At 42.5% G+C, this 15783-nt stretch overlaps 1 protein-coding gene across 1 annotated transcript in view; it reads right to left on the reverse strand.

Annotated features, from left to right (window-relative positions):
- Positions 1 to 15783, reverse strand: part of SARDH (sarcosine dehydrogenase) — a 135242-nt gene that overhangs the window by 12047 nt on the left and 107412 nt on the right. The window contains 3 exon segments of the mRNA XM_036749434.1: positions 2515 to 2650; positions 8131 to 8299; positions 10571 to 10733. Of these exon segments, the coding sequence (XP_036605329.1) occupies positions 2515 to 2650; positions 8131 to 8299; positions 10571 to 10733 (468 nt within the window).

Here is a 15783-nt window from a genome sequence, read left to right on the forward strand (position 1 = left end):
AGAGGAGGGACAGGTTCAGGGGGGAAGGTATTGAGTTCTGTTTTGAACATGCCAATTTTGTGATTTCCACAGTATGTGTAGGAGGAGATGTTTAGCAGGCAGCTGACAATGTGGGCCTGGAATTTAAGAGAGAGTTTAAGGCTGGATACAGACAGATTGGAGAGACGTCTGCATAGCAATAATATTTGAACCCTCGGGAGTTGACGAAATTATCAAAGAAGAAATTGTAGAAAGTGAGGAGGAACAGATATGGAAGACATCCATGTTAAGCAGGCACGAGACAGATGAAGATCCACAAAAAGAGACTGAAAAGGAACTGTCTTATAGGTAGAAGGAGAACCAAAATACATTCATTTCATGGATGCCAAGGAAGCAGAGAATGTCTAGGAGGAGAGAGTGGTCAAATAGCATCAAAAGGTACAGAGAAGTCACAGAGGCTGAGAACTGAGAAAAGGCCACCATATTTAGAAGTTAAGAGATCCTTGATAACCTTGGAAAGGACAGTTTCAGACAAGTGGTGGGGTCCAAAGCCTGAGGTTAAGTGAGTGGGTGATAAAGAAATGAGGCATTGCAGGCAATAAGTAGAGATGATTCTTTCTAGGAGTGTAGCAGTGAAAAGAAGGTAAGATATGGAATTATTTGTAGGGATATTTCGGTCAAGTGACTGATTATCTAAGGATGGGATATGTTTGTAGGCAATGAAGAAAGACAAGTAGGTCAGAAGAGATTAAAGATGAGAGGAGATAGATGGGTAAGCTCTTAGGCAAGAAGGGAGTGCATGGCGAGAGGGAGGGTACAGGTAGAGGGGAAGGCCTTGGCCACCTGTTCCTCAGAGGCAGGAGTAAAGGAAGCACTCTTTTGAAGATATAGTGGAGTGCTGAAATGTGGAGTAAGAGAACTGAAGGCTTCCATTTTCTTAGTACAGTAGGAGGTAAGGATATCTTCTGAGGATGGGGCAAGGCTTGTGGAGAGAAGAGAATAGTCATTAAGAGGAATAGAACAGAGAAGAGTAAGTTTCATATGAAGCAGTGAGGACTCAGTTCAGATTAGATAATGTGAATTTATAGTGAATCTAGATGGCACAGATGGAGCTCAATAATTTAATGGACAAGGTAGATGGCAGGGTTAATCTAGAGTGGAGAATTGGCTGGGTGTGAATGGTGCTAGGCCAACAGACAAGGGAGTCAAAGGCAAAAGTTGAGCTGCTTTAACTATAGTGTAGAAACTGTGAAGGGAAGAAAGTAAAGACAGAGTAATGTTGATGGATTAAGAAAACAGAAGTATGCAAAGAGCGGAGATGATAATGACTATTGGAAATTGAAATGCTTCTGCGCAAACAAAATTAATGCATCTTGGATAAGAAAGCAATGAATGGAGAAAACCGTTTTTATCAAATTTTATCAAATTTCTCAGATAAAGATTTGGTATCCAAGATAGCAGATGGGATCAAAAATCATTTCCCCAATAAATAAAGGATCAACAGATATGAACAAACAGTTCTCAAAAGAATTGTAAACTATTAACAACCATATGAAATAACACATAAGATAAATGCAAGTCAAAGTGACTCTGGCACATAGTAGGCACTTAAATATTTTGTTAAATTGAAAGAGTATTCATTTCATTCATTCAACCAGCTAACCAAGCAATCGGTTAACCAACAATTGTTAAAGGCCTATATGTGCAGACCACAGAGTAGATGGGATAGAGACAAAGTTAAGATAGGGTACAAAAGTCTGTGTGTCTGTGTGTGTGTGTGTGTGTGTGTGTGTGTGTGTGTGTGTGTCTGTGTGTGGTGAGGATTTAGGATGATTGAGGAAAGGACATTTTTAGAGTAGGTCGGAGCAGTGGTTGAGATTTGAAGGAACAGAGTTTGGGTCATTGGTTGCCCTGGTCTTATCCTTTGAGTAAAAAGAAAGAATGGGATGGCATTTCAAAATCTCATTCTTTCTGGGTTAGGAAAGAATAGTTGTTATCCTCTGGCTCTGTCCTCAATTCTGACTAACATAAACCCTGTGCTTCAAAAGTCAGAGTCTCTTAAAAGGAAAATACAAAAAAACAACAGCCAACTCAGCCTGGAGATACAGTTTACATGAGTCATTCATGTCACCGCACCAGCTTTCCATCTTGATCTGCCTCCCCTCTTCTCTTCCTTCCTCCCTCCAGCAGAGGCCTCTGCTCAAGGCCTTATCCATCATCACGCCCTGTCAGAAATGTTTGTCCCCCCCCCCAGCTTTCCCATAGCTGGAGCCCAGGCCCTCCAGGGAGCTGGTGGTATGGGGTAGAGTGCCAAGGACTGAGTGGGTATGGGAGGACTTCCAGCTCTTTTCTTCTGTGTCTTCCCTGTAGGTCTCACAGCCCTCTCTGGCTTATAATAGAAGGCTTGGAGAAAAACAACTCATCCTTTTGTTATCCTTCTGAGACAGAATACTGTTCTTGACACCATTCTGCACGTCTCTTTTAAAAAGAATTTGGATTCTTAGCTCCTTAAGTTGAGCTACCCCAAGTACTCACCGGACCTCCATCTGGGTTCTGGATGTACCCATAGGCGATGGTTTTATTGACGGTGAAGCCAAAGTCTGCCTTCCGAATGTGGCCAACTACTTTTTCATTTCTCCAGATGGCTTCCAGGCCAAACATGGGCACTTTTCTGTAAAAAAAAAAATTGTTCATGTATTCAATAAAAATGTATTAATCACTAGGCACAATGGGCTGGGGTGGGATAGAAAAGTAAATACGACCTGTTCTCTTCCCTCAAGGACTCTAATTCTAAAGAACTTAGTGAAGTAGGGGAGATAAATCAGGGACACAACTGTAACCCAGGGCAGAGTATGATGCGAGGGGTTAGAAGGGTTCAGAAGAGGGCAAGGATGTCCAACAGGGGGATTCCGGGGAGAGGTTTCAAGGAGGAGGTCTTTGAGCTGAGTCTAGAAGGATGACTGAGATAAGAGGAGAAGAAGCACATTGGAAGCATGAAAGATCACCAATCAAGCAATAAACAAACATTTATTAAGTGCCAACAGCATGCCAAGCATTGTGCTAAATGATGGAGACACAAAGAGAAAAACAAAATGGTTCCTGCCCTCCCTGAACTTATATCCTTTTGGGGGAGACAATGTGTACATAAATGAATGTGGCATGTGTGGGTGCATGGAAGGTATTGCTTAGGCAGAGTTTTGAAGACAAAAAAGGAATTTGAAGAGGAAAAAGTGAGGTGGGAGTACATTCTAGGAATGGCAGATGGCCAATGCAAAGGTGTGGAGAAGGAGTTTCATGTGTGAGGAACAGCAACAAGGCTGGTTGGACTGCACCAGAGAGCGCAGGAATGATGGTAATATATGCTCTATGTATGTATGTATAAAAATAAACTTTTTTCATAAAAATAAAAATTTTGTCGATATTTATCTGTGCACATATGCATATATGGGTATATGTATACATATATAAATATACATCTATTATATTTATACATCTATGTGTATATATATATACGTGTGTGTGTGTGTGTGTGTGTGTGTTGTGTAGACTTGAAAAGCTATTTTGGGGCCAGGTCATCAAGGGCTTTAAAAATTAAACGAAGGAGCTTCCATTTAATGTTAAAGGCAATAGGAAGCTATCAGAGTTTATCCAGTAGGGGTGTGACATGGCCTGATTTGTACTTTAGGAAAATCAGAGAGGTATGTAGGCTCAGAAGTTTAAATTATTCTTGGGGATTATTGGGTAGCATGTTTTGAGTGAAGCTTTGATTAAATGAAGGGGAACAGATTGAAATAAGGTTGGAAAGGTAATGAAGGAGTAGTTTGTAGGGGGCCTTTTGGCAATAGGGAGCCGTTGAAGGTTCTTGAACAGTGAAATGACATAATCAGAGCATTACTCTCACAGAATGAATAAGATGAATTGGGGGTGGGGAAACAATCGAGGTAGGAAGAATGGTGAGGAGATTCTTGCCTCATCCAGGGGCAATTCTACAGAGGAAGGCTTGAGCATTCTGAGATGGGAAAGTACAGGTAGAAAGCTGGATCCAAAACCAAAATGATGTTCATGTCACCCCACTTCAGCACCCAAACCTCAGAGAAGAAAGCAACGGAATGAGGCAGTGATTCTGAGACGGTAGAGAAACAAAAGCACAGCAACCATGAGTCAGAAAAACTGGGTTCTAGCCTATTATTTCCAAAGGTCTCTCGTTTGGGAGCCTGGGCCTTCTTCTGTAATTTCGAAGTTCCTTTCTCTGTCTTTATTGTATCTGGGAGAGCCATCCTTTGGATACAGTAAATCTGGACAGCAAACAGTGGCCTTCTCTAGTTCTAGCCTGTTATTTCCAAAGGTCTCTCGTTTGGGAGCCTGGGCCTTCATCTGTAGTCTCAAAGTTCATTCCTCTGTCTTTATCGTATCTGGGAAAGGCATCCTTTGGATATAGTAAATCTGGACAGTGGACAGTGGTCTTCTCTGGTGCTAGCCTATTATTTCCAAAGGTCTCTCGTTTGGGAGCCTGGGCCTTCATCTGTAATTTCAAAGTTCCTTCCTCTGTCTTTATCGTATCTGGAAGAGCCATCCCTTGGATACAGTAAATCTGGACAGCAGACAGTGGCCTTCTCTGGTTCTAGCCCTCGATGTACCAGTAATTTACAATATGGCCTTGAGGGTCTCACACTACCTGGGTCTCAGTTTTCCCCTCTGAAGACAATAGGCCCTGACCTCCCTAACTCACAAATAGATAATGGACATGGAAAGGTATTACAGCTATGGAAAAATTGAAGGCATTGTTTTCTTTTTGGTAGCCCTGCACTGAAAGTGAAGTGAAAATAATGGGCACTTGTCTCATCTTTTTAAAATCAACCACCTTGAAAAAATGCCTGTGAGATGGAAAGCTGTTTTTCTCTCTTGTTTCAAAGTGGATTTCTGGATGTTGAGGATGAAAATCCAGTGGTGCTCTCCTGATCAGCATCCTCTGAGACCTTGTCCCTGCTTAGTGGAGGACCCTGGCATCTCAGCTCCAGCCCCCAGGAAAGAGCTGTGCAGAAAGGAGGAGGAGGAAGAAAAGGAAAAAGAGGAGAAGGAGAAAGAAGGAAAGGATGAGGAGGAGAAGGAGGAGAAGAAGGGAAAAAGGAGGAAGAGGGGAAGGATGAGATGAAGGAAGAAGAGGAGGAGGATAGAGATGGGGGCCAGGTAGAAGAAGGAGGGGGAGGAGGAAGGAGAAGAGGAGGAAAAGGAGGAGGAGGAAGGAGGAGAAAAAGGAGGAGGAAGAAGGAGAAGAGGAGGAAAAGAAGGAGGAGGAGGAGGAGGAAGAAAATGAGGAAGAGGAGGAGAAGGAGGAGTTGGAGGAGTCAAGCTGAAGGGCTTGCAAACAGGAGATAACCTAAAGAAATTGTGAGGGAAGATGACAAACCAAAGATTTTTTTTTCTTATTTCTTTCTTCCTTCCTTCCTTCCTTCCTTCCTTCCTTCCTTCCTTCCTTCCTTCCTTTCTTTCTTTCTTTCTTTCTTTCTTTCTTTCTTTCTTTCTTTCTTTCTTTCTTTCTTTCTTTCTTTTTTCCTAACTCATCACACTTGACACATCTTTTGAAGGACTTCACAAGGTGCAGCCAGGAATCTGGCTACATATGACATAGCTCTCTTTGGCTGTCAATGATACCAGGCCCACATCAATGAAGCCCCATACTTGCAGCAATGGTGTTTTGCCTCTCTACTTTTTATTAGTATTGAAAGTCAGACTTAGGAGAATCATCAGCAGGATTATTTGTACTATTTGTAAAAGTGTTAATAGTCTTATCTTTTATGTCACTTTCTAGTCCCTATTCTCCAAAATCACCATAGAAATCTTTTTCCTAAGGCACAGCTCAGACCATTTCTTCCTCTGCTCATAAACCTTCATTGACTTCCCCATTAACTAGGGGATAAAATACCAAATCCTTAGTCTTTGGGAGTCCTTGGCACTTAGGGGCCTCCCACAGTTTGACTCCAAACTCTACTTCCAGCCTCATTTCTCTTTCCTTTATTTCTTTTCTTTTCTCTTCTTTTCTTCTCTCTCTCTCTCTCTCTCTCTCTCTCTCTCTCTCTCTCTCTCTCTCTCTCTCTCATATATTTTGTTTTTTTTTCCCAATGACATGTTAATCCAGCCTCTGCCTGAAGGCTTCCAAAGGAGAAATGGCTAACCCCTGAGATAGCCCATTTCACTTTTTGATGGCTCTGATTGTTAGATTTTTCCTTAAATCTGGCTGAAATTTGCCTTGTCTGAAAAGAAGTGCACATTGCTCTTAGTTCTGTCCTCTGGGGCCAAGCCAAACAACAATAGTTAGCATTGATATGGCCCTTTAAGGTTTGTAAAGCACTTTATATGTGTCAGCTTTGCATTTGATCCTCCCAACTGCTCTGAGAAATAGATGCTATCATTAGACCCATTTTGAAGACGAACAAATGGAGGCTTAGAGACGTTAAGTGGTTTGCCTCGCTAATAAGTGCCTCAGGCAAGAGTGGAACTCAGGCTTTCCTGGACTCCAGGTCACTGTACCATCTAGCTACCTTAATGAATCCCCATTCTTTTATGTAACATCCCTTCCAGTGCTTAAAGGCAGCTGTCATCTTTTCTAAATGTTCTCTCCTCCCAGGTAAACAGCCCCAGTTACTTCAAATGATCCCCTTGTGGCATATTCTCCAAAGCTTTCCTTAGCCTGTTTACTTTCTTCTGGGTACAATGCAGCTTATTTCTGTACTTATTAAAATGTGTGGCCCCAAACTGAACACAATATCCCTGGTGCAACATTACCAGGATAGACTACAACAGTGCTATTGCCTTCCTTGTGCTGAGAGGCAGTGTAAATAGTGCTCTGGACACAGAGACAGGAAGATCTGGCTTCAAATCCTGATTCAGAATCTAGTAATTATCAGATAATTTAAAAATCATTTAAATTCTATGGGCCTCATTTTTCTCGGGTATAAAATGAAGGAGCTGGACTCAAAAATCCTGAAGTTTCTCTTCTAGTTCCAATGATTCCGTGCCTCACTCAGCTGAGCCTAGGACAGCATTCATCTTGGGGCTGCAATGTCACACTATTGACTCATGGAGAATTCACTGTCCAACAGCCTCCTGCCCACCCATCTTGTTCATTGGAGCTGCTGTCTCTCCATGGATAGCCCTCCGAGGGACCAGACAGAAAGAAAGCTACATGAATTAAGGGACATCTGAAGCCAATAAGAGACACTTTCCCCCCTCTTCTTGTTCTTGGCGTTGGCCCTTCCTTGGAGAAGAATGGTAGTTAGTTACATAAGGGGTGAGTGGAGCATCTTAGTTTTCCAAATCAAGGCTGGAAATATTATTCTAGTTTTGAAAACATTGATTAAAATTATTCCCATCCGTTGCCACCCACAAAGGTGGAGAGAAAAACAAACAGAATCAAAATACATTTTATTCTCTTGGCAAAAATCATTACTTGCCCAGCGTAGGCTGTCATTACACTTCAAATCAATTCAATTCACACATAGTTATAAAATGTCTATAAGGGTGGGTGAGATACAGAGTTTTGGTAAGACACAATCCTGCTTGTCCTTATAGAGCTTACAGTCTAATAAGGGGGTTTAACATATTTACTATGCAAATGGCTATAACATAAAATAATACACAATAAGTATATTTAAAAATGGAAAACAAAGTGCTATGTGAGGTCCAAGGGTTAGAAGGTGATAATCCACTGGGAGTATTCATGGAAGGCTTCATGAAAGAGTGGTGTTTGAGTTAAGTTTTAAAGGAATGAGTAGGATTTCAACAGGAATAGAGAAGATAGGAAAGTTAATTCAGACACACACACATACACACACACACACACACAGCTTGAGCAAAGGTATGGAGGTGGGAAAATGCAGGAGACTGTGAGTAGTCCTGTTTGGTTCATTCATAGGGCTTATGTAGGGGAGTTGCCTGAAAAAGTAAGGAATATAGAGAAATACAGCATGAAATATAGAAAAGTAAAAAGGTACCAAATTGTAGAGGGTCTAAAATGCTGCTATTTGCTTTAAAAATTTCTTATCCCAGTTATGGAGTTGGAAGGGAGGGTGTCTAGACTGTATGCAAGGAATGTTTCTCAACAACAGACAGTTGTGAGCAGGAGTGATGGGAAGAAGCCTCAGAGGGACTTACTTGTCAATGGTAAAGCAGACCAGGCGTCTGAGGAGACCAGAGGCCCTCTGTTTCTCTAGCGCTTCTCGTCCCAAAAAGGGAATGGTGGACTTCAGTTTGCAGGTGAAAGCCAGCCCTGCTTCCAGAGGGGTATCGTCAGAGCGAAGGTCTGCATGCCAATGTCGGTAGCCTGTAGGGGATGCCCAATGTTATCAGAGTCAAGGAGAGCAGGACTTGACCAGTACAAAGACAGTATGAATTACTTCCTACACCGTGTGGTTTCAGTAAGTCAATCAATAAACATTTATTAAGTGCGTATTATATGCCAGGCACTGTGTTAAGCTCTGGGGATACAAAATGAGGCAAAAGACAGTTCCTGTCCTCAAAGAGCTTATAATCTATGTGGGAAGACCACAAACAAACAAATACATACAAAGCAAGCTATATACAGAATAAATAGGAAATAATTAAAAGAGGGAAGGCACTGGAATTAAGAGAGGTTAGGGGAGGCTTCCAAAGAAGGTGGGATTTTAGATGAGATGTAAAGGAATCCAGGGAGGTCAGTAGTAAGAGTGGAGGAGGGAGATTGTTCCAGGCATGCCGGACACAGAGAGAAAGTAGCAAGAGTCAAGAGATAGAGTGTCTTGTTTGTGGAGTATCCTGGAGCCCAGTATCACTGGATCAGAGTACATGTCGAGGAGTTTTTTTTTTCTTTTCCACAAGGCAAGCATTCACATGGAGGTCAGAGGTGATACAACAATACTGTCAAGGTCTCTTTGAACTGTGGAATCTATTGTGAGGTGTGGAAGACACTGGCCCAGGATGGCCCAGCATGCTTCACCCTCATCAAAGAAGGTGTTATGCTCTATGAGCAAAGTAGAATTGCAGTAGCTCAAAAGGAACACGAGATGTGCATGTTAGAGACATCTCCTTCCCCAATGTTCATATGAACCATTTGTGCCCAACCTGTGGTAGAGCCTTCCAAGCTTGCTAATTAGCCACAGTTGCACACAATGTAAATTGACCCTGACATTGTGCTGTCATTTTGCTCCTCTTTGGTTACAGACATGTCAGGGAGTAAGCTGTAGGAAGAGTGGAAAGGTAGGAGGTGACTAGGTTAGAAAGGGCCTTGTATGCCAAGCAGAGCATTTTTATTTGCTCCTGGAGGTAATGGGAAGCTATTGTAATTCACTGAATATTGGGGTGACATGATTGGACTTACACTCCAGGAAAATCACTTTGGTGGCTGAATGCTGGGTGGAATGGAGTAGGGCAAGTCTTGAGGCAGGAAGACCACTGACAGGCTAATGCAGTAATCCAGGTATGAGGTGATGAGGGCCTGCACCAGGTGGGTGGCAGTGTCCCAGGAGAGAAGGGGGTGTACTGGAGAGATGTTGCAAAAGTGATATGGACAGGCCTTGACAACAGCTTGGATATGAGGGATGAGAGAGAGTGGGGATTAAGGATGCCATCTTGGTTGTGAGCCTGAAGGACTGGGAGGGACGGTGTTGCTCTAACAGTTATAGGACAGGTCAGAGTAGGGGGATGGTTTAAAGATAATAAGTTCTGTTCTGACACGTTGAGTTTAAGATGTCTGCTGGACATCCACTTAGAGATGTCTGAAAGGCAGCTGGAGATGAGAGCAGTGTGAGGCTTCACTGAATCACAAAATCTCTACCCCCAGCCTATAATGGTGCTATCTCCCCTTCTCACCTGGCTGAAATTCACCCCATGTGTATCACTACTTGGGTTTGTATAACAAAAACTACAGCTTGGGGACACAGAAGGAGGTGGGAGTGGCAGTGAGGCTGGTAACTCGTTATTTCCAGAAGGCCTCTGTTAAAATATACCTATTAACCTAGAAAAGAGAGGCATCTGGTTTGGGGCAGGGAAAGCCTCCTATAGGTCTCACCCACTAACGTGGCTTGTGCAAACCATTGCCCTTCTCTGGGCCTCAGTTTTGGGGTTTTCTTTTCTTTTTTTAGTCTTTAAAATGAGAAGGTTACACTAAGTGACCTCTAAGGTTCCTTTCATCATGTGAGTGCTAACATCCTACTTTCTAAGCTCCCTTCTAGCCCTGATATCCTCTGATTCTATTATTCTATCTGAAATAATTTGAAAAAATCAAGTTAACTAGTGATCTCTTCGAAAGGCCCAGCGAATCTGTGATCGGGGAAGATGAGATATAGGGTCTGAAAGTTTCTCAGAGGAGGGAAGGTAATATGGCCGTGGCAAATACTGTGCATTTATTTATGTCAAGGGACAGCACAGAAGAAGGACCAAGCCAGGAAATGGGAGAGTATGTCCAGAACAGTGAGGGAGCAAGAAATCCAGAAGGTGAAGACAGACTTGTTAGATCACAATTATGCCTTGGAGAATGGTCTTGGAGGAGGTCCAGACTCAGGGAGGAGGGTTCAGAGGCATGGCAGGAGCTTCTAGCGTGTCAACAGGAAGAACCTACCTTTCTCAATGCTCAGGGAATCGATTGCCCGATAGCCTGCATTGACAATGCCGTGCTTGGCACCTGCTTTCATCACAGCCTTGTAAACAGGTACACAGGATGCCTTGGGGATATGCAGCTCCCAGCCCATCTCCCCCACAAAAGACAGTCTTATGGCTCGAACCTGTGGGAAGAACAAGAGGCCAGTTATCATCTTTGTTCTCAGTTCTACTCTTTTTATTTTCTGCTCCCCAAACACATTTAAATAATAGAATCATGGGGCAGCTAGGTAGTACAATAGACAGAGTGCTGGGCCTGGAGTTAGGAAGACTTGTCTTCGTGAGTTCAAATCTGGCCTCAGACACTGGCTGTGTGACATTGGGCAAGTCACTTAACCCTGTTTGCCTCAGTTTCCTCATCTGTCAAATGAGCCTGAAAAGGAAATGGCAAACTGCTCTAGTATCTTTGCCGAGAAAACCCCAAGTAGTATCATAAAGAGTTGGACATTAGTGAAATGACTGAACAACAAGAAATAGAATCACGGAATGTCAGAGTAGTCCAACCTTCTCATTGTATATCTGAGAAAACTAGGCATTGGAACTGACTTGCTCAGGGTTACTCTGGGAGTTGGTGGCAGAAGCCAGGAATGAAGCCAGGCATCCTAATTCCCATTCCAATGTACTTTCTCCTTCACCACCCATCAGATTGCTGAAGACATGGAAGTTAGTTAGGCACCAGACACTTCTCCTTTCATTCCCCTCTGTGGTATTTAGTGTCTTCTGTTCTCAGTATTAAAAGCTGCTCCCAAAAAAGGATCAGATTTTTTCACCTTAAGATATAAATGAGTAATAAAGCATCCCTTTGTTACCTCTCCCTGGGGGATTTGCGTTTCAACCAAGGTCAAAAACTCAAGCCAAAGGAATGATTCTCTAATGGTAGAATTTCACCCACTGATAAGTGTGGTGTGAGCATGTGGAAGGGAAACATATTTGGCAGAAAGAAAGCCTTCTTTATGTCCTTAAAATGAGATGACATATGGGGGGACACTGAAAAGTTAACACCATAGGATCATAAAGTTTTGCTAATATGGGGGTATAGGTCTAGAGTGGGAGTGGGAAGCTTAACTAAGCTCTCTTTTCAAGAATGATGAGATTGGGACTTTGTGAGCCATGCCTAGAACTGAAGAGAGTTTTGATTTTGGGTGCAGTTTAGTGAAGACTAATTTTACTAAGTAAAAAACACACCTTACAGAGAATATAAAGATCAGGGCTGAAGAAACTGCAGCCTCAAGGCCACATGTGGTCCTCTAGGTCCTCAAGTGTGGCCCTTTGACTGAATCCGAACTTCAAAGAACAAATCCCTTAATAAGGATTTATTCTGTAAAACTTGGACTCAGTCAAAAGGCCATACCCAAGGACCTAGGAGGCCACGTGTGGCCTTGAGGCTGCAGGTTCCCCACCTCTGTTTCGATGCTCAAGGTATCGGTATACTTTTGATAGGAGTGGAGAGGATTGAGGAGATAGACAGTACAAACTTGAAAACAAAACCCTTTCTCTCAAGAGGCTTGCAATCCAGCTGCCATGACCAGCCAGACAACAGATTAATTCAATAAATGTCTCTATCTCTTCATAATTCCCTTATAAGCCATCATTTCACCCATTGGCCTGAAGACAGGGGAGCTGAGATCTGCCCAGCCCACATCCATTCATTATGACTAATAGCTAAGCCTCCATCTGGTAGAATCTTTCAGAGTATGGGGGTATCTCCAAATCTAGAAATGTAGAATTCCAGTTTCTGTAAGGAGTAATCTAGGGGGCAGAACTAATCAACGCCAATACATAGGACCTTGGGGAGGTAACTTCCTAGACTCAACACACGCTTGGATTAGTGTTACCTAAAAACTGAGCTGTCAGCCGGTGCTTCACAGCCCCCAGGAGGATCCACAAACTAACAGTGTTCAGGCAGCTAAAGGGCAAGAGGCCTTGTACTTGCGATCTCTGCTGTTCATAGCTGGCGTGATGAATGAAAGGCAAAGAATGAGATCCCCTAGACTACCAGGGACGTTAATTCCATTGTAAACCCAACACTCTAATCGAATGCTACCTGAGGAATTGGGGTCTAAAAGCTTTGGAAACAGCACAAATTTGCTCTGTGCTTCCATTTGCTGAGGTCTTTTGAACCTCAAAATTGAAACAGAAACTGTACTTTTGACATTTCCCTGAATCCACTGAGCAAGCCTTCAGTTGTAGATAAGGTTTGCCTTGTCAGCCGGCTTCTAATTTTAGACAGCCTATGAAGGAGAGCCAGGCTGACAAGCCAATCTCATTTCCTAGCAGGAAAAATAAAAATTTAAAAAAATGGATTAAATGGACCAACAGTTCCTAATTCACATTCAGTTGGACTCTTCCCACAGTGTTAACTAGAGAGGTTGTTAAACTTTGGTCTCCGTTTGGAAGGGAAAATGAGGCTATTTGTTATTGCTCCCCGTTATTATATAAAAAGAGACTAAGGCAGTATATAAAACTCCTTTGGAGACTGGGTGACCAAGACAAGCTGATTGACACTGGTGACCCTGGTGACCGTGGTGGGGATTTCCAAGACCCAGGTGGCCATCAGAGCAAGGAAGCGAAATTGTACAGGATTTGCTCATGCTCCAGGAGTAGAGGAAACTAAAGAAATAACAGATGTGAAAAGTGCTTTGTGAAGCGTAAAAGATCTAAGCTAATCCGTAAGGTATTCTTGTAAGATGAGGCCAAGGTGCAAGTGACTGAAGCTGACTGAAGTGACTCTCATATTCACACCTTCGTTGAGCGGAGGATTAAAATACTAGAATGCAGCAATGCCTTCATTTTACAGATGAAGAATCGGAGGCATGGAGAAGGGAAAGCTAAGAGAACAGATTAAATAAGAGACAGGTTAAATAATGTTCTGAGAAGAGACAATAACATACAACTGTGCCTTCATTTTGTTGCAAAAGGAGTAGGCAGGGCCCTGGGGAAATGGTGACCTTGTATTTTCTATCTGTGGGACATGGTGCAGCACCCACTTTGCTGCTCCATGTGTGCCACCAGAACTCACCCCTTTCTGGACTCACATACAATCATGTGGGAGATGATCTGAGGTCCCTATAAGAAAAGTGCTATAGGTCAAATCCACAAACAACACTGCTTGCAACCAGAGTTTCTAAGCCTGAGATGATGGTCCATGTATTCCAATGAGATAAGGTGCAGAAAAATTCCAGATGGCCGAAGAATTCGGATGGTCCCTTAGAGACGATTCGAATTGACTTTGGCCTCGATATTGACCCAAGTAATTATCGCCATAGAGGCTTTATTAGTTCCTGATGATTAACAACTGGAAACTGCTAGCATCTGGTACTTTTTAGTGGTCCTTTTCTTACTCTAAAAGGCACTCATTCCTGAACAGGGCACCTCTAAATAAAATAAACCCAAAGGGAGAAAAATAAAAAAAAACTAAGGTTCAAAGGATGGTCCTTTGACTTGAAATCGCTGGTAATCACAACAGTCAGAATGAAAATGAAAGATGAAAAGGTGGGAACAAAGACATCTAGAGCCAGAGGGCAACAGGTAATAGAGTCCCACCGATCTGATCCCATTTTGAGTGTCATGTTTAGTTCTGAGTGCCACATTTTATCAAGTTGGTTTAACTTACGTGTATATTAGGTACCTACTATGTTCATGGCTCTGTAGATACAAAGGACAAAAAAAAAGACCAGGTGCTACTCTCAGTTTACATTCTACTAGAGAATAAATTAGAAAGCACTGGAGGATAGTAACATGGTCCAGGAGAAGAAAAAGTATCAAATTTGGAGTCAGAGAACATGGTTTGAATGTTGCCTCTTTCACTAAGGTAATCTTATGATCTTGGGTAAGTCTCTTACCTCTTCAGGGCCTCAGTCTCCTCATTTATAGAAATGAAATAGTTGGACTAGATGGCCTTTAAAGAACTAAATCTATGATGCTATTGATCTTATGTTCCCATACTTCAAAAAGGAGAGTGTTAATAAATGCAAAGTGATAAAGGTCTTATGTAGGAACTGGTACCTGAACTGTTGTTTGAAGGAACCTAAGGATTCTATGACTCATCCCCCCTGAGTTCAAATCTGGTCTCAGATACTTATTAGTTGTGTGACCTGTGTAAGTTACTTAACCCTCTTTGCCTCGTCTGTAAAATGAGCTAGAAAAGGAAATGGCCAACCACTCCAGTATCTTTGTAAAAAAAGTCCAAATGGGGTCACGAAGAGTCAGACATACTGAAATGCCTGAACAACAACAGCAAAGGACTCCACAAGGTAGGGGTGAGGAGGATAAATTCTGGACATTGAGGACAACTGATACAAATATACCAGGGTAGGAGATCAAATGTCATGTATGGAAAGCAACCAGCATACCAATCTCACTAGGACAGAGAGTGTGTGAATGAGAATAACACAGAAGCCTGGGAAGGGACCGTCAGGGACATTGACAAGATGGAGTGTGGTCAGAGGAGGGCATCCGGCATGCTAAGGGGACTTGAAATCAGTCTACCTCAGGAAGAGTTGAAAGGATGAGAAATGTTTAGCTTGGAGGAGAGATGACTCAAGTTTATAAATGATTACTGTCTTCAAACATTTGAAGGGTTATGCAGAAAGGAGAGCAGACTTACTCTCTTTGATCCCAGAAGACCAGCCTAGAACCAAAGGGTAACATTTTGGAGAAGATAGATTTTTTGACCCAAAACAAAATAAAAACAAGCTGAAAAATACCTTCCTTCCAATTAGAGGTGTTAAAAATGGAAGGGGTTGTCTTGTGAAGGAGCTGAGTTTTTCATAGCAATAATAATAATTCACCTTTGTATAGTGCTTTAAGGTTTACCAAGTGTTTTCTTCACAACAGCCCTGAGAGATGAGTAGCACAAACAACACCCCCATTTTAAAGATAAGAAAACCAAGGTTCAGAGAAGCAACCTGTTCTAAGTGACACAGCTAGGTGTCAGAGCTGCGATTTGAAGCTAGATTCTGATTCCAAAACTAGTGATCTTGCCACTAGGTCATCATGTCTCCCACTGGGGATTTGTTGGAAGGAATGCCTATATTGGGTAGGATTTTAGATGAGATGACATCTAAAGTCCCTTCCAGTGTGAAGATTCTATGATTCTAAGACTACCTGACTCATCCCCCTTCTGAAGCAAGCTCACAGTGATGGTAGAGAAGGATGCTTGGCAGAGATTGTGCA

Source organism: Trichosurus vulpecula, chromosome 3, assembly GCF_011100635.1.
Source record: "Trichosurus vulpecula isolate mTriVul1 chromosome 3, mTriVul1.pri, whole genome shotgun sequence".
In the NCBI taxonomy this organism is placed as follows: Eukaryota; Metazoa; Chordata; class Mammalia; order Diprotodontia; family Phalangeridae; genus Trichosurus; species Trichosurus vulpecula.